The following is a 24,702-nucleotide window of genomic DNA, read 5'->3' as shown; positions in this document are numbered from 1 at the left end:
ACAAGTTGCCTCCGTCCGGTGCTTGGGGGTCTTGAATTATGAGAGTTTTGAATTATGCACGGTCTTCGGGAGCACATTCCTCACACACTCCTCTTTGTGTTTTTTGCGTTGTGCTGTTTAAAATGTTCATTCTTTCATTCGAATAATTTAAAATATATTACTTTGTGACACCATTTCTTCATTGTTTAGTCTATCAGGCTGGCTTAGCGTCCTGGTCCCTGAGAGGCCCCAGAGATTTGCTTTCCTGTTGACCCTGGAAAGTCATCCATCCATCCCCTTCCCTCATCCATCCATCCCCAGAGATTTCTATGTGTATGTTCATGAAGCAAATACTCCCCAGCACCCACTCTGGGAAAGGTCTGGTGTTGGGAACTGGAGATCAGAGATGGACCACCCAGGACTCCCCAGCACCTAGAGGCTGGGGGAATCCAGGGAGGCCTCCTGGAGGAGGTGATGCCTAAGCTGAGTCTTGACATCGTTAGGTTGAGAGTGTGGACGTGAACATGAAATTATTAATTACCCACCTGTTTGTCTCATTGGCTGGACCACAAGCTCCTTGAGGTCAGGAAACACCTATTCACCTATTTTTCTGCCTTTCTAGTTAACATAGGAACTGGCAAGTGAATTAAGTATACTAAGTGCTTAGAGCCATGCCTGACTATGCAAGTATAGCTGCTATGATGGTGTTGTCATGCTGCTATTGTTGCTTTTAGCCAAATCACTGCATATGGAATAAATGAAAGAGTGCAATAAGCAAGTGGTGTGGTGGAAAGAGCCTCAGACCAGAGATCAAAGGCTTGGATTTGAATCCAGGATTTGCCTTTGACTAGCTCTGATCCTCAGGTAACCATCTATAAAATGAGGATAATAAAATCTTTCAGGACTGGGTGTTATGATGGTGAAACGAAATTAGAGGACACCCATATAAAGCATCCAGCATACACTAGATGTTCAATGCTAATTCTGTTCACCTTTCTCATGTTATGGTCCCCGGGTACTTAGCACCAGACTAGGCAAGCATATGGGCCCAATAAGTATTTATTAATGGTTTGATGACTAATATTCGTATTGCTTTAAGAGTATTAATCATGGTTCATGCTCACTGTCTCAAACAAACCCTTAGCCAGGAATGGGAAATATCTGCCACATGAACCTCTGCTCCCTACTCACTTCCCAAAGGCAGACATTACTAATCAATCATGGCATTCTGTTAGAACTCTTGTGGTTGGAAATGACAGACCAGCTTAAGCAAAAAGGGGTTTGTTGTACAGCTACTGGAGTAGCTCAGAAAGCCAGAGAAGGAGCTGCAGGCAGCAGGGAAGGTCTGGGCCCTCCTGGGAACCTCATCAGGTCCCCGTCACCTCCTCATTTCTCGTCTAGGTGTTTGGATGTTTGCTGGCATTATTCTCTCAGGCAAGGCTCTTGGTGACTGGTAGCTGGCAGCTCTGAGGTTACCTCCTTTCTGTTTCCTAACCTGGAGGAAAGGTTGAGAGCATGCCCCTCTCCCTCCAATTTGAAAATTTCAGGAAAGGTGTCTCAGATTGGCCAGCTGGAGTCATGTGTTCAGTGGTGGGGCTGGGTGTTGGTTACCAGGACTGGCAGCCCACGGAATCACAAAGAGTCGAGAAGGAGCCATTCTGCTGAAGAAAAGGGAAAGAGAAGCTGGGCAGACACCAGTGATGACGGTCTAACTCCTCACTACAGAGCCTAGATGAAGCCTCAGAATCCTTCTCAACATAGTGACCAGAGTCAGCGCTCAAGGCAAAGTCTATCTGATGTTTGGATCAAGACCACAGGGAGGTTCATGGTGCAGGAAAGAGGTGATTTTATTGGAAACTGCTCAGCCTGGGTTTGAATCTGAGTTGTCAGCCAGCAGGTAAGTTGCTTCACCTTCCTGAGCCTCAGTTTTCTCATGTGGTAAGTGAGCATAACAATGCTGGCCTCAGAGGTCTCGTAAGGGTAGGTGAGATAATCTGTGCAAAGTTTAGCTTAATCCCTAAACATTCGATAAATGTGAGCTCTTAGGAGTTTGGGTTCCCCCAAAGCAGACTCAGAGACTTAAGATTTCCATGCGAGTAGTTTACTTGGAGGTAATCCAGGTTGTAATGTAAAGGAATGGGGGCGTGAGACAGGGAAGAGGAGGTGCAATAATGTGCAGGCTGTGGGCAATGGGACTCGATGCTGCTGGGGAACTCCGAGAGATGGCTGAGGATGCAGCTCAAGAGTTGTACCCTTCCCAGGGGGCAAGAGGGCTGGGGTATTGATGCACCAGCTGCCATTGGTAGTTGTTGGAGGGCTACTTCTGGGCATTACCTCCCAGGCATTTCCAGCGTGCCTTGTGCCTGGTCCAAGTTTACTCCTGTGGTCAGAGAAGCACCTGCAGGCAGAGTCACAGGTGTTTGCAGTAAGAAGCCACAGGCAGGAGCGCAGGGACAGTGTGGGCTGCAAATGTTATCATTAGTATCTATAAGCTGTAGAGCCCTGTGTACACATAAGGGATGGTTTTAAGAAAGCGTCTTTTCTAGGGGAGCTGGAATTGCGTGGCATGGTCCTCACCCTCTTCAGTCCACAAATCCTGGCACCCCGTTTCCCCACTGTTTCTTGACCTCAGCTTTCATCTGCCACGCATGATTGTTTTCCCCTGGGACCCAAGTACGCCATTCCTCATCTCTGATCTGGGCAACGCCCCAGCTCTGCGGGGAACCGACACCTATGGGCAGGGTGGAGGCCGGCTCACTTCCCCCCACTGAGGCAAACCTAGCGGCAGGTTGACTTCCTGGAGCATCCACTGCTGTGTTCTCGGTGGCTGAGTGCTGGGCGTTCAACCCATGCATAAGTGCGGTATTTGTACAAAAAATAAGCTCGGTCTAAAATTCATTATACTCTTACCTAGTTATTCATCTCTGGGCCACTCCCTTCTAACCAGCTTCCTTCACATGAACGAGGTCTTGCCTGGTTTCTTTCAGCTCCTCCCAGCAGAGCTGGTTTTTTCTTTTCTTCTCTTATATAGCATTTTTCAAGATAACACTTCACATAATATAAAATTACCATTTTAAAGTATATATTTTAATGTTTTTTTAGTATATTCACTATATTGTGCAACTATCTAATTCCAGAATATTTCCATATCCCACAAAAGAAACCCCATACCCACTAGCAGTTAGTCTAAATTTCTCCCTTCCCCACTCCATGGCAACTATTAATCCACTTTCTGTCTCTGTGGATTTTCCTATTCTGTACATTAACTATAAATGGAATCACACAATATGTGACCTTTTGTGTCTGGCTTCTTTCACTTAGTGCAGTGTTTCAGGACTCACCTGTGTTGTAGCCATACCAACACACGTTCCTTTTATGGATGAATAATATTGCATTGCATGGATAGACCACATTTTGTTTACCCATCATCTGTTGATGGGCATTTGGGTGGTCTCCACCTTTTGACTATTGTGAATAGTGCTGATATGAATAATTTGTGTACAAGTTTTTGTGTGAACAAAAACTTTTCTAGAGTATAGACCTTGGAAGGGAATTGCTGGGTCATATGGTAACTCTATATTTAACCTTTTGGGGAACTGCAGACCGCTTTCCAAAGTAGCTGCACCATTTTACATTCCCCACAGCAGCGTATGAGGGCTCCACTTTCTCTCCATCCTTGCTGATGTGCTTTTTTCCACTAAAATTCTGATCATCCTAGTGGGTGAGAAGTGGTATCTCATTGTGGTTTTGACTTATGTTTCCCTGATAACTAATGACGTTGGGCATCTTTACACAGAGGATTGGTTTTGATTACCACACAACATGGAGGAAAATTCCTAATCTTGGGCTTGGACCTTTAGTATCTACCAGACTCAAGCTTCTTAGCTATAAGCAGGCACCCTCAGTCTGCCCTTGAACTGAGCCCTGCCCTAATTTCCTGGGAGCATCAGATCCCTTGGTTAAGTAAATGTCTGGTGTGAGTTAAGAATCTCCTGGTAGAAAGTGTTAGAAACCCAATCTACACTGGCTTGAGCATAGAGGGATATATGACCTCACTTATCTAATACAGCCCAGGGCCATGATAGCTTCAGGCACGGGTGGATCCAGGTGCCCTAGAGATGGCATCTGGAAGCTTTCTATTGCTCGTATTCTGAGCTCTGCTTTCCTCTAGGTCAGCTTTATTCTGTGACAGGCCCTCCCCTCTTGGTGGCAAGATGACTTTGAGCAGCCCCAGCCTCACCTCTTTGCTGTTAGCAATACCAGTGAAAAGAGAACTTCCCTTTCCCAATAGTTCCAGCTAAGGTCCCAGACTTGTCACTCACTGGACTAATTTGGGTCATGTACTCATCCTTAAACCAATGACTGAGCCCATGGCAATGGTATTTGCTGATTGGCTGGGCCTGGGTCACATCTTCATCTTCAGAACTAGGAGGGGGCCAGCTCCTCCCAAACCATGTAGACTTAAGAGTGAGGGAATGGTGGTTCCCCACAATAAATTGGGGTGCTCTCACCAGAAGGGAGATTGGACACAGGTCAGAGAGAGACCTCAGGTGTCCACTGGACCCCCTAGACCTGGCTACCAGAAGTCTGTCCCTATTCCCAATGCCCTAGCAAGACACCCACCGTCTGGTCTCATCCCAGGACAATGTGATAGACCAAAGGCTGGGAACACACCTCAGGTAAGGACAGTGAGAATGCAGAGCTGTCTCCCTGATGATCCAAGGGAGGAATAAACGGAAGCCTTGGTAAAACTCACTCTGGCTTGTTTTCAGATTTGGTTGTGAGAAACAGACAGGCTTTCACGTTGATTACTTCCGTGAAGAGAAGCCCAATTCCTTTATGATAAAGTACCTCTCATACTAATGAGTCTCCCTAGAGCTGGTTAAGAGTCGGGGTTTGATTTGGTTGTTTGTTTCCTCCAAATTACCAGGAAGACTTTTTTTCTTCCGTTGGCGGCAGGAAGCAGCATTCCATCTGAAAACATCACCACCACCCTGCTTCCCTTCCCTGGGCAGCAGCCGGTTGACTCACTGGCTGGGCTCCACCAGGCTGGTTCAGTTCTGGACGGGCTGTGTGAACATGAATGTGCGTGTGCTCCCACCTCTCCAAAACACAACCACACGCGTTTGCGATGCCAACGGCACAAACCACGAATGCACGGTCCCTGAAAGGGGTGTGTCCCCCATGCCTGGGGCTGCCAACAGAAGCCATTCGGCAAAGGCTTGTTAATTCTTCGACAGTCGGGTGTGAATATCGTGCTGACATTTATAGCACATCTTCTCCACGCTCGGTCTCGCCCACGCAGAACCACGCCCCTGCAGGAGGGAACGCGAGCATCCTGTGCAGCAGATGTTCTGGGCCCTGCAAATGCTTAAATATGTACTCTCTATCGAAGGCGTAGTTACCCAACACAGGACCCGAGGAGGGAGGAGAAGGGAGGGGTGCTCTGGCTTCCGCAAGCCTTCTCTGGGTGACCTGGATGGACCGCCTGATAAATCCCAGGCTTGGATGAAAACAAAAGGCTATCCTGGCTTTATTTTTTAAAACAAGCTCGGGAAAGATATTAGAATTTATTATGTAAACACACACACACATAAAGCAACACATGGGCTGTAGAGTCAGAGAAATCTGATTTTGGGTCTCAATCCTCCCATCTCTAGCTGGGTGACCTTGGCTCAGTCACTTAACCTCTCTGAGCCTCCTCATCTGTAAAATGGGGATCTCAGAGGTAACTGCTTCTCAGGGTTGTGGTCAGGTTAGGTTAGTGATTCATAAGCCAGAACAGTGTTGGATATTATTTTCTTTGTTTGGACTTCTAAGTCAAGGTGGCGTGTCAGGCAACTTTGTCCTGATATTAGAGAGATTACAATTTCTAGCTGCCCTGGAGCTCAGCTGCCTGCCTCCAACTCTGGCATTCCCAAGCATCCCATGGTTGGGTCTACAGGTTGTCTCTCCTGCAGATCCAGCCCCTTCCTTGCTGTGACAGTAGCAAGTAAACCACTAATATGTTAAGTCATTGGTTCTCAAGGTGGGGGGCGGGGCATTTGGTAACGTCTGAAGACATTCTGATTGTTATGACTAAGGGTGGGGTGGAGTGGGGAGGGGTGACTGGCATCTAGTGGGGAGAAGCCAGGGGTGCTGCTAAACATCCTCCAATTCCAGACCAGCCCGAACAGGCCCCACCACAAAGAGTTAGTCCAAAAGGTCAACAGCCCTGAGGTTAAGAACCCCTGCTCTAAAATACGGGCATCTTGAAAGAAGGGACTTGTTGCTTGCCTTAAAACCCTCCAACAGCGTCCGTCACACCCAGGATAAATTCTGGACCCCTTACCTTGATCTACAAGGCCCTGCGGGACCTGGACCCTGGCCACCTCTCTGACCTCACATCCTACCTTCTCCCCCTCCTCACTTGACTCCACTCACTCTTGCCTTCCCTCTGGTCCTGTTTCAGACCCCACGGCCTTCATTCTTGATGTTCCTTAAATACCTTTCCTGTTGCTCTTCCAATTATTCGGGTAGACTTTAAATGTCACCTGCCCAGAGATAGCTTCCCTGGTCACACAGTCTGTATTAGATCCCCTCCCACCACCTCATGCTTCTCTGTTCTCACATCACATCACCATCCTCCTTGCATGGCAATGACCGCGATTCACAATGAGCTGATGTGCTGCTTACCGGGTGAGGGAGGGATCTGTCTTCCCCCCGGAATGTGAGGACACGAGGACAAGCACCATGTCCATCTTGTTTATTTCCGTACCTCCAGTGCCTTGCACAACAGCTGGCATATGTGCACGGGTCAAAAATAACTTTTTTGAATGAATGAGTGAATGAGTCATGGGTGGCAAGAGCAGAGTCTTTGCAGTCAATACCCCTGGATTGAGGGACTTCCCTGGCGGTCCCGTGGTGAAGAGTCCGCTCTCCCACTGCAGGGGGCCGGGTTCGATCATCCCTGGTCGGGGAACTGGGATCCCACATGCTGCGCGGTGCGGCCAAAAAAAAAAAAAAAAAAACAAACAAACCCTGAATTGAATTCTGGTTCCAACACCAGCTGTGAGTCACCTTCACTCTCCAAGCCTCTGTCTCCTTATCTGTAAAATGGGTGTGAAAATCCTCCCCCCCAACCCCCAGGCCGCTATATGGATAAAGGGGGAGAGCATGTGCAGAGCCCCTGGCACGATTCCCAGCACAGAGCAGGCCCTTGTTAGCTGTGTGTTGAGTACAGAATGCTTGAGTAAAAGCACGACAGTCGATTCCCTGTGTGAGTCGTTTTGAGGGTGAATTCTCAGGGAGGAAGAAGATGGAGTTGGGGTGCAGGGGGGGCTCCTTGGAATGAAGGGATGGAGAACGTGTGCTCCCAAACAGAGCCCTAGCCCCCCAGGCAGCCTCTGCTTCTCCCTGTCTTGATGATCCTATTCCTCCCCCACCCTCCAGGACCATGATCCTAGCTCCCTCGTGCCAAAATCATGGTCCCGGCTGACGCCGGGCTTCCCTGAAGCCTGCCTCTCCCTTGCAGGATCCAGGAGGGATGCAGCCATTGTTAGGGTCCCTCTTGTGAGTTTCACAGTTCATCCCCTGAGGGCGCTTCCCCCGCTCTGTCTCTATCTGTGTCCATCTAGACCATGCCAGAAATGAAAGTGGGCAGCAGGGTGTCACAATAAATAGCTCAGGCTCCGGGACCCAAGAGTGTCGGCAAGAAGGAATGTGGTTCGGGGCCTCTTTCTTTCAGGTACAGTCTCATATCAGATTTGGGGCCACAAAGGAACTTGGATTGTTTCCACCCCTGGATGTGTGAAGGGTGAGGACCACAGGCAGGATGCAGAGAAGGTGGCAGACTTGGAGAGAGATGGGTGCAGGAGCCCCGTCTGCTCGGAGAGGCAGGAGAGCTCCCATGGCCTCCGTCACCACCTAACCTCCCTCGGTTCCCTCCTCTGTATGATGGAGATGATGAGAGGCCCTGCCCGGTTAGGTTACTGTGAAAGTTAAATGAGTTAAAATACGTAAAGTGCCACTTGAGGGTGGGCTGATCCATGTGACTTACTTCCAAAGAGCATGGATTGAGGATAAATTTCTAGTGGAGAAACCTGGCAAATCCTGAGTCAAGCCAGGTGATCAAGGTTAATATCAGTGATGACACCTCGATCTTGGACTTCTAGCCTCCAGACTGTGAAGCAATACATTTCCATTGTTTTAAGTACCCTAGTTTGGCCCTAGGAACATAACTCAGGACAAGAAGGGGGGAGTAGGGGGCAAGGGCAAAAGCAGCCTCTTGTCTCCGAACTCAGGTTCAGCTGCTCGTGGCTCAAGAATCCAATACTGAGAGACAGTGTTGGGTAAAAGAAAAGACAGCTTTATTGAGGAAGCCAGCAATCCTGGGGAGAAGGTGGATTCATATCCCAAAGAACCAACCCCCAACACCCCAGGTTTAGCTCAGAGATAATATATGGAAAAGAGGAAGGGGCTAGGTGCTGAAGAGAGGGTTGCAGGTGCATGATCAGCTCATAGACATTCTTCTGATTGGTAGGTGGTGAGATAATTGGGAGTCAACATCATCAGCCTTCTGGTTCCAACCAACCTGGGGTCTACGTGCTTGTGGGCAGCATACATGTAACTTCTTCCAGCTGGTGGGTGTTTCAGTATCTGTAAAACAGCTCAAAGGATATGGCTCAGCATGTTACCTATAGCCCTTGAGGAGGAACAAAAGGTCCTTGACTTTGTTTAATGGCCAAACTATTATTATTTTGTCGTGTTTGACTGTTTTCCTTTGTTTCTGCATTTTCTTACTTCTCTGATTAAATTTATTCTTTGGAACTCGGGGAAGACCTAGGAGGCTAAAGTTTTTCTACAAACAAGAGGTAGGCAGAGTACATTGGGGGTGGGGGGTGTCTGTCCTGGGAAGGCCCTATGGTGTCCTGCTCGGTTACACTCTGAGGGATACCCCTGCCCGGGCCTTGCCAGGTCCCTGACTTGCCCTCTGTGCCCCACCCTTGCAGGGCCTCACTGGGCTTCAGACTCCCTCTACCCCTCCCAGCTGCCTCTGTTTATGCAGTGGGCCTGGGTGGGGTTGAACATAGTAAAGCATCTTCCCCTGCTCATAATAATCTGCTGGGTTGAAGTTGGGAGACAGCACTTGGGCCCTACTTGTTGGCAGTTTTCTCAAAGCTGTAGAGTTCTTAGCACCTCTTTTTTTTCAGTGATGGCCTCAAGCACCAGTTTCCCAGGCTGCAGGAAAAGCCCCACTCAGCATCCAGTTACTCCACATTTGCAAGCTCAGCTGGGCTTTCCAGGGCACCAAGTGATCCTTGTCCGGTCCCAGCTTGCCCCATCAGGCCTCCTGGCATTCACCTGGTGGGTCCCTTCTGACTGCAGTGACCTAATGACAGGTCTCTCCTGCAGAAATATTCTGGGGCCAGCTCCTATAAAAATTTCCCCCTTCCCCAGTAAAGTTGAAAGGATGAATGAATAAATGAATTAATTAATTAATGCAAAGCTAATATAGTCTCAGATCCACAGAGGGAGGACAGTGTGAGGTCCTGGCACTAGGCTGCCTGGGTTCAAATCCTGGGGCCAAGACTAGCTGTGTGACCCTGGACTAGTTACTTAACTTCTCTGTGTCTCAGTTTCCTCATCTGCCAAATAAAATAATAATAGCACCCACCCTTGAGGCTGTTGTGGGGATTCAATGAGATAATGCCAATAACTGATTTTGTGCCTGATACTAATAAATGTTAGCTTCTTTGTCATCCAGGGCACGAGGCTCGGTATCTTTATACCTCATCCTGTGCTCATACTTAGAACCTAAATTTCCTTAGATCCGACCTAATCTTTTTTCACACATTGGACTTGGCTAATTCATCCACTGCTGAGTAATTTATTATCAGAGACAGTGTGTTGGAGACTGAACAAATGATAAGACACTGCGGGCTGGACACATCTGGGAGAGACATTTTCAGTTTGAGGAAACAGGATGCTGGGTGGAGGGAAATCATTCACGTGCCAAAAGGAGCCTGGGCTGAATTAAACCTCTTGACTTAATTATCAATTAAAACATTACAATAGCAGCACAGGTTACAACTTGCAACCCTGTTGCTATGAATCTTCATGCCAGAAAATGACTGCGGGAGCCCCCTTTAAAATAAGAGCATGCCTGGGTGGCAGTGCTCACAGGGAAATAATTGCTGTGTGTTTCCAAAGGCCGCCTCTCTCCATCTTTATTTAAAGTACCTAGGAGATCTGACAGACAATTAAAGGCCAATAGGAGAGGAAAAGGAAGAAGATAATAGCTCTCCCACCCAGCTTTACCACCGTGGGACCCAACAGGGGTCGGGGGACAAGCTGAGCTCAAAGCGCTGCAAAGCATGCAGCATCATAACACAGACTGTCGCCAGGCACGTGCCTTCTGCGGTGAGAAAACTGGCACTGAGTGAACTTCTGTATCCCTCGACAGATGTATGCATAGCACTTTTCAGCCAGAAGACCATTTCCACACTCCTCTTTATCTCAAACATCCGTGCACCCAACTGGGTGCGAGAAGTGAGGCTCAGAGCGGGGTGATGTGAGGTTCTCAAGGTAACCAGAGGGGTGCAGCTCAGCTGAGCCTGATCTCGGAGGAAATCCTGTGCTTTTCAGCAGACGAGGGTCCTGACCTCCCCTTTCTTACAGAACAAACCCAGGTCTGTGTGGGAGACCCAGTGGACTGAGATCTGGTTTAGAAGATGACACCCCAGGAAGAGAGCATGGTGTGGTAAAGAACAGAGGGCTGTGGCCTCAATTTTCGTACCTGGTAGAGGAAGGCAATTCCAGACAGACCCAGACATTTGGAAAGTATAAAAGGAAGAGGAGAATTTGAGGAACGGAATATGTGAAAAATGGTTGATGTGCCAGGAGGGCATGCTGGTCAATCCACGATTAAGCTTTCTGTGCTTCTCCAGACCTGGATGTGTGCGAGGGCTGGGGGAACAGAGGAGACTCACTGGTTTGCTCCCGGTAATTTAAATGGCTTGGAAGGTAACTGAAATCGGCTGGATGCCACGGGAGCGAGAACTTCGGAGGATGGTATTGGTACAAACCTGCCTAATGAACATGGAGATGACAGCCAGGACACTGACAGGCATTATACAGAGAAAGCTAAACTCTCAAGGTCTTCTGGGGCATCCATAAACAACTAAAAGTTTTTGCTTTCTAGCAGCCCAAGATCAGAACACTGACTGGCCTCATTACCAGCGGCCAGCTAGGCAAGGAAACTGAAGTTCATGGTTTACAATCTGTCTATGGCTTTTCCTTCTCCCGTCTTTCTTTTATATAAATCCTCTTCTAGCCTTTATTAGATGAAGTCAATCTATATGGGTTCCCCTCTTTACAAGTAAATAGCATGCAAATAATTAACTCAGTGCCTTTGAGTTATTTTTTGACTCTAGGGTCCATCACTTGCTAGCTGGCAAATGTCCTTTGCATGTCACTTAACCTCTTGGGCCTCACTTTTCTCCTTGGTAACATGGTGTAAATAGCTCCCACCTCTGGGATCCTTGCAAGGATTAAATGAGATAATCCATGAAAAGAGGTACACACATATGCTATTGCTGCAATCATTATCATTTGTATCAGTTTCCTACTGCTGTTGTAATACATCACTACAAACTTAGTGGTTTAAAACAACACAAATTTATTCTGTTAACGTTCTGGAGGTGGGAAGTCTGAAATGAGCCGTACGAGGCTAAAATCTAGGTGTCAGCAGTGCTACACTGGAGGCTCTAGAGAAGGATTCATTTCCTTGTCTCTTCAGCTTCTAGAGGCTGCCTGCATTACTCAGCAGTGGTCCCATCCTCCCTCTTCAAAGCCCACAGTATAGCTACTTCTTATCTCTCATTGATTCTGACTTTTCTGCCTCCCTCTTATAAACACCCTTGTGATTACATTGGACCTACAGTACTTGGATAATCTCCTCATCTCAAAATCATTAATCACATCTGCAAATTCCTTTTTGCCATATAAGGTAACACAGTCACAGGTTCTAGAGATTAGAAGATGGACATCTTGTGTGTGTGTGTTGGGGGGGGCATGTGTCATTGGTCTGTCTACCACAATCATTAATACTTTTATCGACGAGCTCATTTACTTCATCTAATCCTAACTGAACCCCATGAAGTAAATACTATTTTATTCCCATTTGGAAACTGAAGCACCAAGTAACTTTTGCAAGGTCACACAGTCAATAAGTAGTGAAGCAGTGATTCCAGCTGAGGAAGTTGGCTTCTGGAGTCCATGTTCTTACCAGCTGACCTATGTAAAGTGACACACTATACATATATAGCATTATATCAATGTTAGTTATTATTATTTCTACTAAAATTAATATAATAATCCTTATCTCATATGACTCTTGTGAGAATTTAAATAGATTAACCTGTGAGAAGCACCAAGCAGTGCCTAGCATACAGCAGGTCTTAAAACGGTATTTAGGTAGATCTTTGCAGTCCTACTAACCCATCTTTCTTTTCCCTGAGAAGACATTCATTTCAGTTCCCTTGCCCTTCCAAGATGGCGCCATCGCCACACACACCCGCCCCCGCAACTGCCCCACTCAAGATGGCGTGCATTGATCTGCAAGACGTATGCCGCCCTTCTCAAGATGGCGACAACATTAGCCCTGTTACCTTCCGCCCTCTTCAAGATGGCCTTAGCAGTTAGCTTCACTCCTGGGCATGCTGACCTTCTCAAAATGGTGAAGGACGCAGTGCGCACCATATCCTGACCTTCTCAAGATGGCGCCAGCGTCGTAAAACAGCGGCGCTCTCATGAGGACACTTCCGGTTACGCCGGAAGCCGGTATAAGACGCCTGCCGGGAGGTGGTGAGGCGTTCACTTTGGGGCGGGGCGCTCCAGTGCGACCATGGACCGGAGGAAAAAGCCCTTGGACGTCACGGCGTCCTCGGTGAGTACGGGTGTAGCTGATGTTGCGGGCTCCGCGTCTCCCCGCCTCTGCCGGACAAGAATCTCGATCTCGTTTGTTTCTTCACTCGGGGACCCAAACTTGGCCTCCCCTCAGACAGAACCCCCGGCACCTGGCTTTTCTCCCAGAAAAAGCCAGGGCCCACTTCTTGTTTATAGAACCCCGAACGTGGCGTCTCCCCTCCGCCGTGCACCGGCACCAGGCTTGCCCCTCCGACGCGGACCAGAACCTGGTGTCTTTTCCGGGTTTGGAATGTCCCTGCCTCCCCTCCGCAACAACAGGCCAGGCCTCCTTGCCAGCCTTGTCTTCGTTACGGTCGGAGGGGGAACGCAGCTTCTGCCAGCTGTGCAGATATGTTTCCCTTCAGTTCAGGGACCGGCATGGTTCTCCCAGAACATTAGAGAGTGTGATTTGTTCCCCAGGGTCCGAGATGCCCAGCGTCCCCACCGGGAACTAAACAGTTGTTAATACACCCGAAGGCTGCGCTGCCTGGGAGCTGTAAGGTCTAACAGAATGTAAACAGCATTCCTGTTAGTTGCTTCTAGGAAGAAAACCTGTTCTGAGTACTTTTGTGCCAGCACTTTGTGTGCACTACCTCGTTGAATCTTCCTGACTGCTTTAAGAGGCAGGTGCTAGTAATATCCCCACTTTATAGGTGATGCCATTGAGGCTCAGAAAATGAAGTGGCTTTCTCCAGCTTACATACTGAGTTCTTAGTGGTGGAACTGGGCTCACTCCATCTGTTTGACTCCAAAGCTGTTGTCTTTTCCGTTATATCAGAGCAAATTGCCTAACCTTTGGTTTAATCTCGGATTTACTGCAGAATGTTAGGATGCAAGCGATACGAAGGAAAAGATGGAAGTAGCCCAATATTTGAGCTCCTTTTTCCCCGTCTAATACTGAAAATTGGTACTAGTTATTATGTTTGAGGATTAGGAATCAAAAAGCTGTAAAATTAAAATTATCCTTTCCTGACGGGTTAAAATTAGCAATACTCATAATGTGAATGCCATCTGGGAATTGACACTTTTCTGAGCATCTTCATTTTAAAGTTCAAAAGTTTAATAGGAAAATGTCTGGCTAGGAAATTCATGTAGTTAATAAGGCTTAGAGGTGGCTTCCCTGGTGGCGCAGCGGTTAAGAATCCGCCTGCCAATGCAGGGGACGCGGGTTCGAGCCCTGGTCCGGGAAGATCCCACATGCCGCGGAGCAACTGAGCCCGTGCGCCACTACTACTGAGCCTGCGCTCTAGAGCCCGCAAGCCACAACTACTGAGCCCGTGTGCCACAACTACTGAAGCCTGCACGCCTAGAGCCCGTGCTCCGCAACAAGAGAAGCCACCACAATGAGAAGCCCGCGCACCGCAACAAAGAGTAGCCCCCGCTCGCCGCAACTAGAGAAAACCCGCGCGCAGCAACAAAGACCCAACGCAGCCAAAAATAAATAAATAAATAATAACATTTTTAATTAAAAAAAAAAAAAAAAAAGAAGGCTTAGAGGGACTTTCCTGGCAGTCCAGTGGTTAAGACTTCGCCTTCCAATGCAGGGGACGTGGGTTCAATCCCTGGTTGGGGAGCTAAAATCCCACATGCCTCTGGGCCAAAAAACCAAAAGACAAAATAGAAGTAATATTGTAACAAATTCAATAAAGACTTTAAAAATGGTCCACATCAAAAAAAAAAAAAATGAAGGCTTAGAAGAAAAGGCTTAAGTTTTTTTTCCCTTAAATGTACAAGTCTTTTTTTTAGTGATACATGTAACTTTATTTATTTATTTATTTTTATTTTTTGGCTGCCTCAGGTCTTAGTTGCGGCATGCGGGATCTTTCATTTTGGCGCGCGGGCTTCTCTCTAGTTGTGGTGTGTGGGTTTTCTCTCTCTCGTTGTGGAGCGTGGGCTCTGTAGTCTGCAGCACGTGGGCTTAGTTGCCCCGTGGCATGTGGGATCTTAGTTCCCCGACTAGGGATCGAACCCACGTCCCCTGCATCGGAAGGCAGATTCTTTACCACTGGACCACCAGGGAAGTCCCAAGGCTTAAGTTTTAAATTTGTTTTTTAAAATTTAGAGTATTAGGCCCTAGAATGAACCTGCCCTTGGCATTATTAAAAACCCTGCCAAGCCTATGTTTAAATTGCTTTCTTCCAAACTAGAAATCATTGAGCTCAGTCATTTTGATTTCCCTTAAAAGTCAGTATGTGATGCTGGGGTTTATAAGTATCTACTTTATAAATGACCATGTGTATAAGTAGCTGTACTTGGATCCTTAAAAAGGAAACTGTTATTACATCCTTTTTTGCAGAGTAGATAGTGGTGACTGATCCAACTCCTCTGTTCCCTTTGCTCTGGCCTTTCCTATTCTTGAACCCTGTTGTTCAGCTAAACTTGCAGTTTCCAAAACATGCTGAAACAAAATTCACTCAGTCCATTTTATTTCTAGCTGTTGAAATCTTGCCTATCCTTTAAGCTTCATTTCAAAGCCATCTCTGATCACTCTGGCCAGAAGGAAATACTCCTTTATCTGAACTTTTTGCTACTTAATTCCACTCTTCACAGTGTTTATTACAACTGACTGGTGTTGTAAGTTACATTTCTTAGGAGATTGTAGGCTCTTTGAGGCAGGAGTATTTCTAATTCATGTTTGTATCCTGCTCTTCAGTGTTAAGTGCCAGACATATACTGGTGCTCAGATTGTTGCTGAACAAAGACATTTTCCTATAGAAATAATAAATTGTTGTGATGTTTAAGTGAAATTACTACAAGAAAAAGCCAAGGACAGTGCCAGACAGAAGGTGCTTAATAATGTTAGTTGAATCTGAATCTAAAAGATGCAGATTTCATTTACCTTGCTTTATCACTCTCCCCTTGCCCAGAGGAAAGCCTTGAAGTGTTGAAAGTTAAATACATTTACAACAGAGCTGGAATGAAATATGACATGGTTTTATTTTGTACTAGATTCTACATTTAAACATTTAGTTTTATATCCATTTTTGTCCATTTTTAGGAGCTTGTAATCTTGTTTTGAGAATTATAAAAACTTAGAAATCCAGTCACTCATTAGAATTAATTGTTTTTGTTTGCTTATTGGTTTTATTTTAGTTGGTAGACCTTAAGGCTGAACTCTTCCGAAAACAAGAAGAATTCAAACAAGAAAAACTTCTAAAAGATGCTGGAGTTTTGGGGAAACCAAAACCAACTACTAAGGTAAAAATAAGATCTAATTATCTCCATCATTTCCAAACATAGGGAAATTACACCATACTTAGGTTTTTTGAAAGTGTTCATGGTGTCTGCTACATAAAAATCCCTGTCTTGTATTTGAACATCTGCATGAAATGTTTTAAATATTAAGATAGAAATCAGTAAGATTTAAAAGCGCATTGTAATGATCTAATTCTTTAGCACTTCTTTTGGAATAGTACATGCTGTTAGTATGTGTTTGTTTACATTCCCATGGAAGATTATCTAGCTTTACAGGTGTTATAAATCCAAACAGAGATAAACAATTAGATAATATAGAAATATAGCAGAAATATAGCTGGGTCTTTAAGAGTTATGAACGTTTTTACAATTTTATAGCTAATGGTATCTGTTACTTGTATTACTAAATCTCTGTTACATATATTTTCATTAGTCTAGAATTAGGTTGTAATCATTCAGGAGATAAAAGAGAAGTAACTGCAATTGTATAAAGAAATTTTTTTTATGTAGTTAGGGCTTTTTTTTTTCAGCTCCAGCTTTGCTATGTACAGTGTATTTGCAGGACATAGGTTGGCTGTCAGAAGTCTAGTTATTTCCACTGATTCATAAGATCTAATTATCTTTTTTTTCCTTCTGATGTACAAGACAAGTAGAGATTTTTTGCAATCATTTGGTGATTCTGTCTTGTCTTTTTAAATTATTCTCCAGAAACCAAGTATCTGGAGCAGACAAAACGCAGGAGTTTCTAATCGAGCTGAGAAGGATGCTGAACAGAAGATTGAGGAACAGAAGACTTTGGACAAAGCGAGGTTAAGTTTCGCTCTGATAAATGTAGCTGCCGTTGTGGCTACCCAGGCAAAGGAATGAAAGTTCAACTTTTACTCTTTTTGAATTACAATTTTAATTTTTATCATCCTTCTAGCCAAATACTCTGTTACTCTGAAAATAATATAATTTGCAGACATATATATAGTCTTATAAGAAGATAAAAGAAAGCCTCAGTTTAAAAGATGAAACAGTCCCACTTTGAGCCCCTGTTAGGCACTGAGGTATCAACAAGTGTTTAAGAAATGTCCCCATGGTGGTGTGGTTTGGGGCTACTAGGTGGCATGCTATTAGCATTTAGAAACTGAATTTCCCCCTCAACTTTTTCATATGAAAAACTTCAAACCGACAATATTTGAAAGAAGAGTATGGTGAACATTCTAATACTTTTCACCTAAGTTCACCAATTAACATCTTTTAAAATTTACTTTTTTCTTCCCCCTCCCTCTCTCCAGTGTGTGTAGAGAAAGTTTGTTAAACATCATGATACTTTACCTCTAAATATTTCAGCATATATCTTTTAAGAATAAGGACATTATCCTGCATAATCACAATACTGCTGTCATACCCAAGAAATTTGACACTGATAAAATAGTAGTATCATATGGTCCATATTCAGATTTCACCAGTTATCCTAAATAAAGGTTATGTCCTTTATTGTTTTTTAAAACATTTAATCCAAGATTCAATCAAAGAGTACACATTACATTTAATTTTCATATCTCTTTAGTCTCTTTTAATCTAAAACAGTTCCCTTGCCTTTTTGTTGTCTGTTATGCCATTAACGTTTTTTGAAGAGTCCAGCCCAGTTGTTTCTACAGTGTCCCACAATCTGATTAGACTCATACTAACTGTTGTTGGTAAGAATACTATATATTTTTTTTTAATTTTAAGGTTTTTTAAAAAATTTTATTTATTTATTTATTTATTTATTTATTTATGGCTGTGTTGGGTCTTCGTTTCTGTGCGAGGGCTTTCTCTAGTTGCGGCAGATGAGGGCCACTCTTCATCGCGGTGCGCGGGCCTCTCACTATCGCGGCCTCTCTGTTGCGGAGCACAGGCTCCAGGTGCGCAGGCTCAGCAATTGTGGCTCACCGGCCTAGTCGCTCCGCGGCATGTAGGATCTTCCCAGGCCAGGGCTCGAACTCGTGTTCCCTGCATTGGCAGGCAAATTCTCAACCACTGCGCCACCAGGGAAGCCCCCAAGAATACTATTGAATATATAGGTGATGATATGTCCTCCCATTGAATCACATCGGGAGGTTCATGATGTCAGTTTAAGTCATTATTGATGATGATAACTTTGATCACTCAGTTAAGGTAGGTCTGCTAGATTTTTCCACTGTAAAGATGCTCTTTTGCATTTGTAATTAATCATAATCTAAGGAGGGAAACTGAGACTGTGAATATCCTGTTCGCCAATATGTTTTCATGTGATGGTTTTGTCTTCACTGATGAGTCAATTATTATACTGATGATTTCAAAGTTAGGATTTTTCTAATTCTATCATTCCATGTTTATTATTTTTTCATTCTGTTTGTTAGCTGGCATTCTTCTGTAAAGAAGAGCTCTTCCCTTATTTGCAGTATCACCCTGGACTCAGAATCCCAAGTTTTAATGTCTGTCATGACTGCCACATGTGCTTTTGGATCCATTGCATAATGAAAGTTGAAAACAGTGGTTGCTAAGGCTCCTCAGCTCTTTTGGGTCTGAGAATAAAGGGCAGAATATTAGCCCATTTGGGGGATTGTTTTTCTTAGTGTTTGGCCTATCCTCAACAGACATGAGACTTAAAGGTATGTTCATTTTTGAGATTTTTTCTCACTACTGGACATTATTCTTAGAATTTTAATTTTGTTGAAAGATGCTATAACTTTTTTATGCTTTATATATGTATTTTATTAAGATATAATTGAAATATAATGTTATATTAGTTTCAGGTGTACAACATAGTAACTCGATATTTGTATATATTGTGAAATGATCACCACAATATATCTAGTTAACATCTATCACCACACATAGTTACAGTTTTTTTTGTCTTGTGATGAGAACTTTTGAGATCTACTCTTTTAACAGACTTCAAATATGCAATACAGTCATTATACTGTACATTACATCCCCATGACTTATTTTGTAACTTATTTTGTAACTGGAAGTTTGTACATTTTGACCCCCTTCACCCATTTCATCCATTTCCTCCCCACCCCCTGCCACCTCTGGCAACCACCATTCTGTTCTCTGTCTCTATGAACGTGTTAGTTTTTTTGTTTAGGGTTTTTTTGTTTGTTTGTTTGGGTGTTTTGTGTTTTTTTTGTTTTAATTTCACATATAAATGAAATCATATGGTATTTGTCTTCTTTGTCTGACTTATGTCACTTAGCATAATGCCCTCAAGGTCCATCCATAACATTGCAAATAGCAAGATGTCATTGTTTTTTATGGCTGAATAGTATTCCATTGTGTATGTATATCACCTTTTCTTTATCTGTTCATGCATCGATGGACACTTAGATTGTATCCTTATCTTGGCTATTGTAAATAATGCTGTAATGAACATGGGGGTGCATGTATCTTTTGAATTAGTGTTTTCATTTACTTCAGATAAATACCCAGAAGTGAAATTGCTGGATCATATGGTAGTTCTTTTTTTTTTTTTGGCCACACTGTGTGGCATGCGGGATCTTAGTTCCCCAACCAGAAATGGAAACCCTTCCCCCTGCATTGGAAGTGCAGAGTCTTAATCACTGAACTGCCAGGGAAATCCCCATCTGGTAGTTCTATTTTTATTTTGTGAGGACTCTCCATACTCTTTTTCCATACTGGCTACCCCAGTTTATATTCCCACCAACAGTGCATGAAAGTTTCCTTTTCTGCACATCCTCACCAACCAACACTTGTTAATTTCTTGTCTTTTTGATAGTAGCCATTCTGACAGGTATGAGGTGATATCTCATTGTGGTTTTGATTTGCGTTTCCCTCATGATTAGTGATGCTGAGCACCTTTTCATGTACCTGTTGGCCATCTGTATGTCTTTGAAAAAATATTCATTCAGGTCCATTTTTTAAATTGGATTGTTCTTTTGCTGTTGAGTTGTAAGTTCTTTGTTTATTTTGGCTATTAAGCCTTTGTCAGATAAATGATTTGTAAATATTTCCTTCCATCCAATAGGTTGCCTTTTCATTTTGTTGATGATTTCCTTTGTTCTGCAGAAGCTTTTTAGTTTGATATAGTCTCTCTTCTTTATTTTTGCTTTTGTTACCTTTGCTTTTCATGTCAAATCCAAAAAAAATCCGTGCCACAGCTCATGTCAGGGAACTTGTTGCCTGTGTTTTCTTCTAGGAGTTTTATGGTTTCAGGTCTTACATTCAAGTTTTTATTCCATTTTGAGTTAGTTTTTGTGTAAGATAGTGGTCTAGTTTCATTCTTTTGCATGTGGCTGTCCAGTTTTCCCAACACCATTTATGGAAGAGACTGTCCTTTTCCCATTGCATATTCTTGGCTCGTTTGTTATAAATTAAATGACCATATGTGTGTGGGTTTATTTCTGGGCTCTCTTTCCATTCCATTGATCTATGTGTCTGTTTTTATGCCAGTACCATACTGTTTTGATTACTATGGCTTTGTAATATAGTTTGGAATCAGGGAGCGTGATGCCTCCAGCTTTGTTCTTCTTTTCCAGAATTGCTTTGGCTCTTTGGGGATTTTTTATGGTTCCATACAAATTTTAGGGCTGTTCATTCTATTTCTGCGAAAAATGCCATTGGAGTTTTAACAGGGATTGGTTTGATTTTGTAGATTGCTTTGCGTAGTATGGACATTTTAACAGTATTCTTCTAATCCGTAAATATCTTTCCACTTATGTGTATCATCTTCAGTTTCTTCATCATTGCTATGTAGTTTTCAGTGTATAGGTCTTTCATCTCCTTTGTTAAATTTATTCCGAAGTATTTCATGATTTTTTTTTTTTTTTTTTTTGGCTGTGCCACATGGTATGTGGGATCTCAGTTCCCCAGCCAGGGATCGAACCTGCACACCCTGCAGTGGAAGTGTGGAGTCTTAACCACTGGACGGCCAGGGAAGTCTCTTCTGTTCTTTTTGATGCAATTGTAAATGGGATTGTTTTCTTATTTTCTCTTTCTGATAGATCATTATTAGTGTATAGAAACGCAACAGAGTTTTATGTATTGATTTTGTATCCTGCAACTTCACTGAGTTCATTTCTTAGTGCTAACAGTTTTTTGGTGGAGTCTTTGGGATTTTCTTTTTCTTTTTTTTTTTTTTTATTATTTATTTTTGTCTGCATTGGGTCTTCGTTGCTGCGTGCAGGCTTTTCTCTAGTTGTGGTGAGCAGGGGCTACTCTTCGTTGCGGTGGGCGGGCTTCTCATTGCAGTGGTGTTGCGGAGCATGGGCTCTAGGCACACAGGCTCAGTAGTTGTGGCGCCCAGGCTTAGTTGCTCCGTGGCATGTGGGATCTTCACGGACCAGGGCTCAAACCCGTGTCTCCTGCATTGGCAGGCGGATTCTTAACCACTGTGCCAGGGAAGCCCGGGATTTTCTATATATAATGTTATGTCATCTGCAAATAGTGATAGTTTTATTCCTTCCTTTTTGATTTGGACGCCTTTTTTTTTTTTTTCTTGCCTAATTGTTCTGGCTAGAACTTCCAATACTGCACTAAATAAAAATGTTACGGGTAGGCATCCTTGTCTTGTTTCTGACCTTAGAGTAAAAGCTTCCAACTTTTCACCATTGAGTATTAACTATGGGCTTGATCTTTTTTAGTTTCCTCTGTATAACAGAGTATTCCTTGGTACTTTGCTGTGATTTTTCTACCCAGTAACTTTTTACATAATACGTTCATTGTGCTCCTGGGGAATCAAGTCTCTCCATGATCTGCAGGACTTCTGCATCTCTCCAGAGCTTACAACAGGCAGAGATAGTTCCATGAGGATGTAAGGCCTCAGGCAAGTTACTTTTCCATTGAGACTCTTTCCTTATCTGTGAGGTGTGGTGGTTAATACTTAACTCATGAAGCCCTTTAAGAGATTAAATGAGATACATAGTGTCTGGCACATAGTGGGTTCCAGATAAGTGTCCCATACCCTTGCCCTCTGAGTTCCATCTTCACTACTTGACTGAAGAAATGTTCTTTACAGTCACCAATGACTTCCTCATCTAAATCCAGTGGCCATTTCCCTGACATCTTCCTTGATCTCCATTATTTTTAATTAATTAATTTAGTTATGTATATTTTTTGGCTGCATTGGGTCTTCGTTGCTACACGTGGGCTTTCTTTAGTTGTGGCGAGCGGGGACTGCTCTTCGTTGTGGTGCGCGAGCTTCTCATTGCGGTGGTTCTCTTGTTGTGGAGCACAGGCTCTAGGTGCGCGGACTTTAGTAGTTGTGGTGCGCAGGCTCGGTAGTTGTGACTCACGGGCTCTAGAGCGCAGGCTCAGTAGTTGTGGCGCACAGGCTTAGTTGCTCCACAGCATGTGAGATCTTCCCAGACCAGGGCTCGAACCCGTGTCCCCTGCATTGGCAGGTGGATTCTTAACCACTGCGCCACCAGGGAAATCCCTCCATTATTCATCTGAAGACTCTTCCTGCCATCTTAAAACTGTCTTCTTTCTGTTACACTGCATCCAAACTTCTTATCCTTTCCCTTGCACTCTTGTCCCCAGCTGTCTCTGTTGTGTTTATTTTGTACCACTCTCCCCTTTGCTCAGCACCCTCTAGCACGCTGGTGTCTCCTTGAACATGTCAAGTTCATTCCCTCTTCAACTTTCCTCTGCCTGACTTGCTTTCTCCCTGAAGATTCCTTCCATGGTTGACTTCTTGCTATACAAGCCTTAGGCCAAACGTCCTCTTCAGAGATGTTTCCCCTGACTACCCTATCTTAGTGTCCTGCCCAGTTGCTCTGTCCAGACAGTGTATTTTGTTTTCTAAATTTTTTGAAGTTTTATTTTTACTAAGATGATGAGATTCTGTAACGAGACTGCTTGTTACACTAAGCTCCATCTGAAAAAGAGCAACTTAACCTCTTAGAAGTTGATATGACTTAGCTGGTCCACAGAGCACTCCATCAATGCATGACAAAGGGCCTCTATTGGGAAAACCTGCTTTTATTTCCTTCCCTTCTTCTCACTGTCTGAAATCCTCTTTTTCATTGATTTATTTGTCTTTCTCCCTCTCTCGAGTGTGACCCCCATGAGAGCTGGAACTTTGTCTTATGCACCTAAAACAGTGCTTGGCACTTGCGCAGTCAGTACTTGCGAATGAATGTGTAAAATGAAAGAGGAATCTTTCTGACATAGATGCGAAGAGGCTGTAACTGGTGGCATGCTTTACGTGTATTATCTAATTAATCCTCATTACAACCCTAAGAGGCAGTGCTATCTTTCCCATCTGTTGTGATGTGGGAATTGAGGTATATGAGAGGTTAAGTCACTTGTTCCAGAGCACACAACCGTGTGACCAAGGGACTTTATTGTCTTGGGACACTATTATTATTATTATTATTATTATTATTATTTTGGCTGCTCTGCATGGTATGTGGGATTTTAGTTTCCCAACCAGGGATCAAACCCATGCCCCCTGTAGTGGAAGCACAGAGCCCTAACCACTGGATCGCCAGGGAATTCCCTTGGGACACCCTTAGAAATGAAATTTTCTATTATGATTAAGTGTGATGCTTCACAAGCAAAAACTCAGATGACTTCTTTGGGGCTCTTTACCATCATAGGTATCTCTAGAATAAAAGAATTGTCAGCTGTCTTACCCACGAAAGAATAAATGTCTCTAGAATTAACATGAGCAGAGAGACTGCTGTGTTGAAATACCAGGCTTGATGTTTGTTTTTTATTAGCTATTTGTCATGAATACATTATTCATGTTCTGTATAAAATAGACACGATCATATTTTTAACAGACTTCCAAGAAGTTGGTCTCTACCTGCCTTAGGCCTGATGAGCCAAGGGAGACCAGGGACCCTTGTGTAAGACAAGGAATTTGTAAAACAAATGAAATTTGGCAATCTATTTGGAAGGTTGCAAATAGAAAATGTTTTTGTTTAGACATCTCTCTTTTTTTGGTATTTAAGTTGCATTTGGCATTTAAATTAAATTGGAATCTTAATTCATTCATGTATTCACTCATCAAATACTTACTGAGCATCTGCTATGCACCAGATACTGTTTTAGGCCCTGGGGTACAGTCATGAATGAGAGAAACATGGGCTAGGCTTTCACGGAGCTTACGTTTAGTTGGCAGAGCAGACCTGGCTGGGCCTGAAGGTCCCCTCAGGGCCGGGTTTCAGCTCTAGTCGTCAGGCTGGGTCCCTTGGGCAGCTTGCAGCAGTAAGGCTGGGGATGGGGCAGACCTACCAGGAGTGGCAGTGATAAGACCATTTCTAATACTTGCTATTTTTTTACTCCTAGGGAGAAATTGGAAGAAAAAGCCAAATTATATGAAAAAATGACTAACGGAGACTTTATAGGTAAATATGATTATTTATGTATCTTTATTTTCTGTAATTCATACACCTCTGTGGTATTTTATTATTTGTTAAAATAATTGTAAGAATAGGGAGAAATTTAAAAAATAAAATTGATTACTTTCCGTGCCAACACAGAGACAAGAAAATCAGCAATAGTTTTTCAGTTACCCCGTGGGTGCTGGGCCCCATGATAGGTGCTATGAAGGGACAAGCCAGTACGGTATAAGCCAGGTTCTCTGCCTCTGCCCTCAAGGGG

General features: G+C 43.9%; 1 protein-coding gene across 1 annotated transcript in view; it reads left to right on the top strand.

The window, feature by feature from the left end:
* The first annotated feature begins 12,811 nt into the window (after positions 1–12,811).
* CCDC174 (coiled-coil domain containing 174) overlaps positions 12,812–24,702 on the top strand; it is a 29,330-nt gene continuing 17,439 nt past the window's right edge. Inside the window, exons 1-4 of the mRNA XM_059940450.1 lie at positions 12,812–12,907; positions 16,021–16,125; positions 16,831–16,931; positions 24,388–24,446. Coding sequence (XP_059796433.1) covers positions 12,866–12,907; positions 16,021–16,125; positions 16,831–16,931; positions 24,388–24,446 — 307 coding nt within the window. The 5' untranslated portion in view covers positions 12,812–12,865. The remainder of the gene's footprint in view (positions 12,908–16,020; positions 16,126–16,830; positions 16,932–24,387; positions 24,447–24,702) is intronic.

Source organism: Balaenoptera ricei, chromosome 11 (genome assembly GCF_028023285.1).
Source record: "Balaenoptera ricei isolate mBalRic1 chromosome 11, mBalRic1.hap2, whole genome shotgun sequence".
Lineage (NCBI taxonomy): Eukaryota > Metazoa > Chordata > Mammalia > Artiodactyla > Balaenopteridae > Balaenoptera > Balaenoptera ricei.
This window is presented reverse-complemented; position numbering and strand designations above follow the sequence as displayed.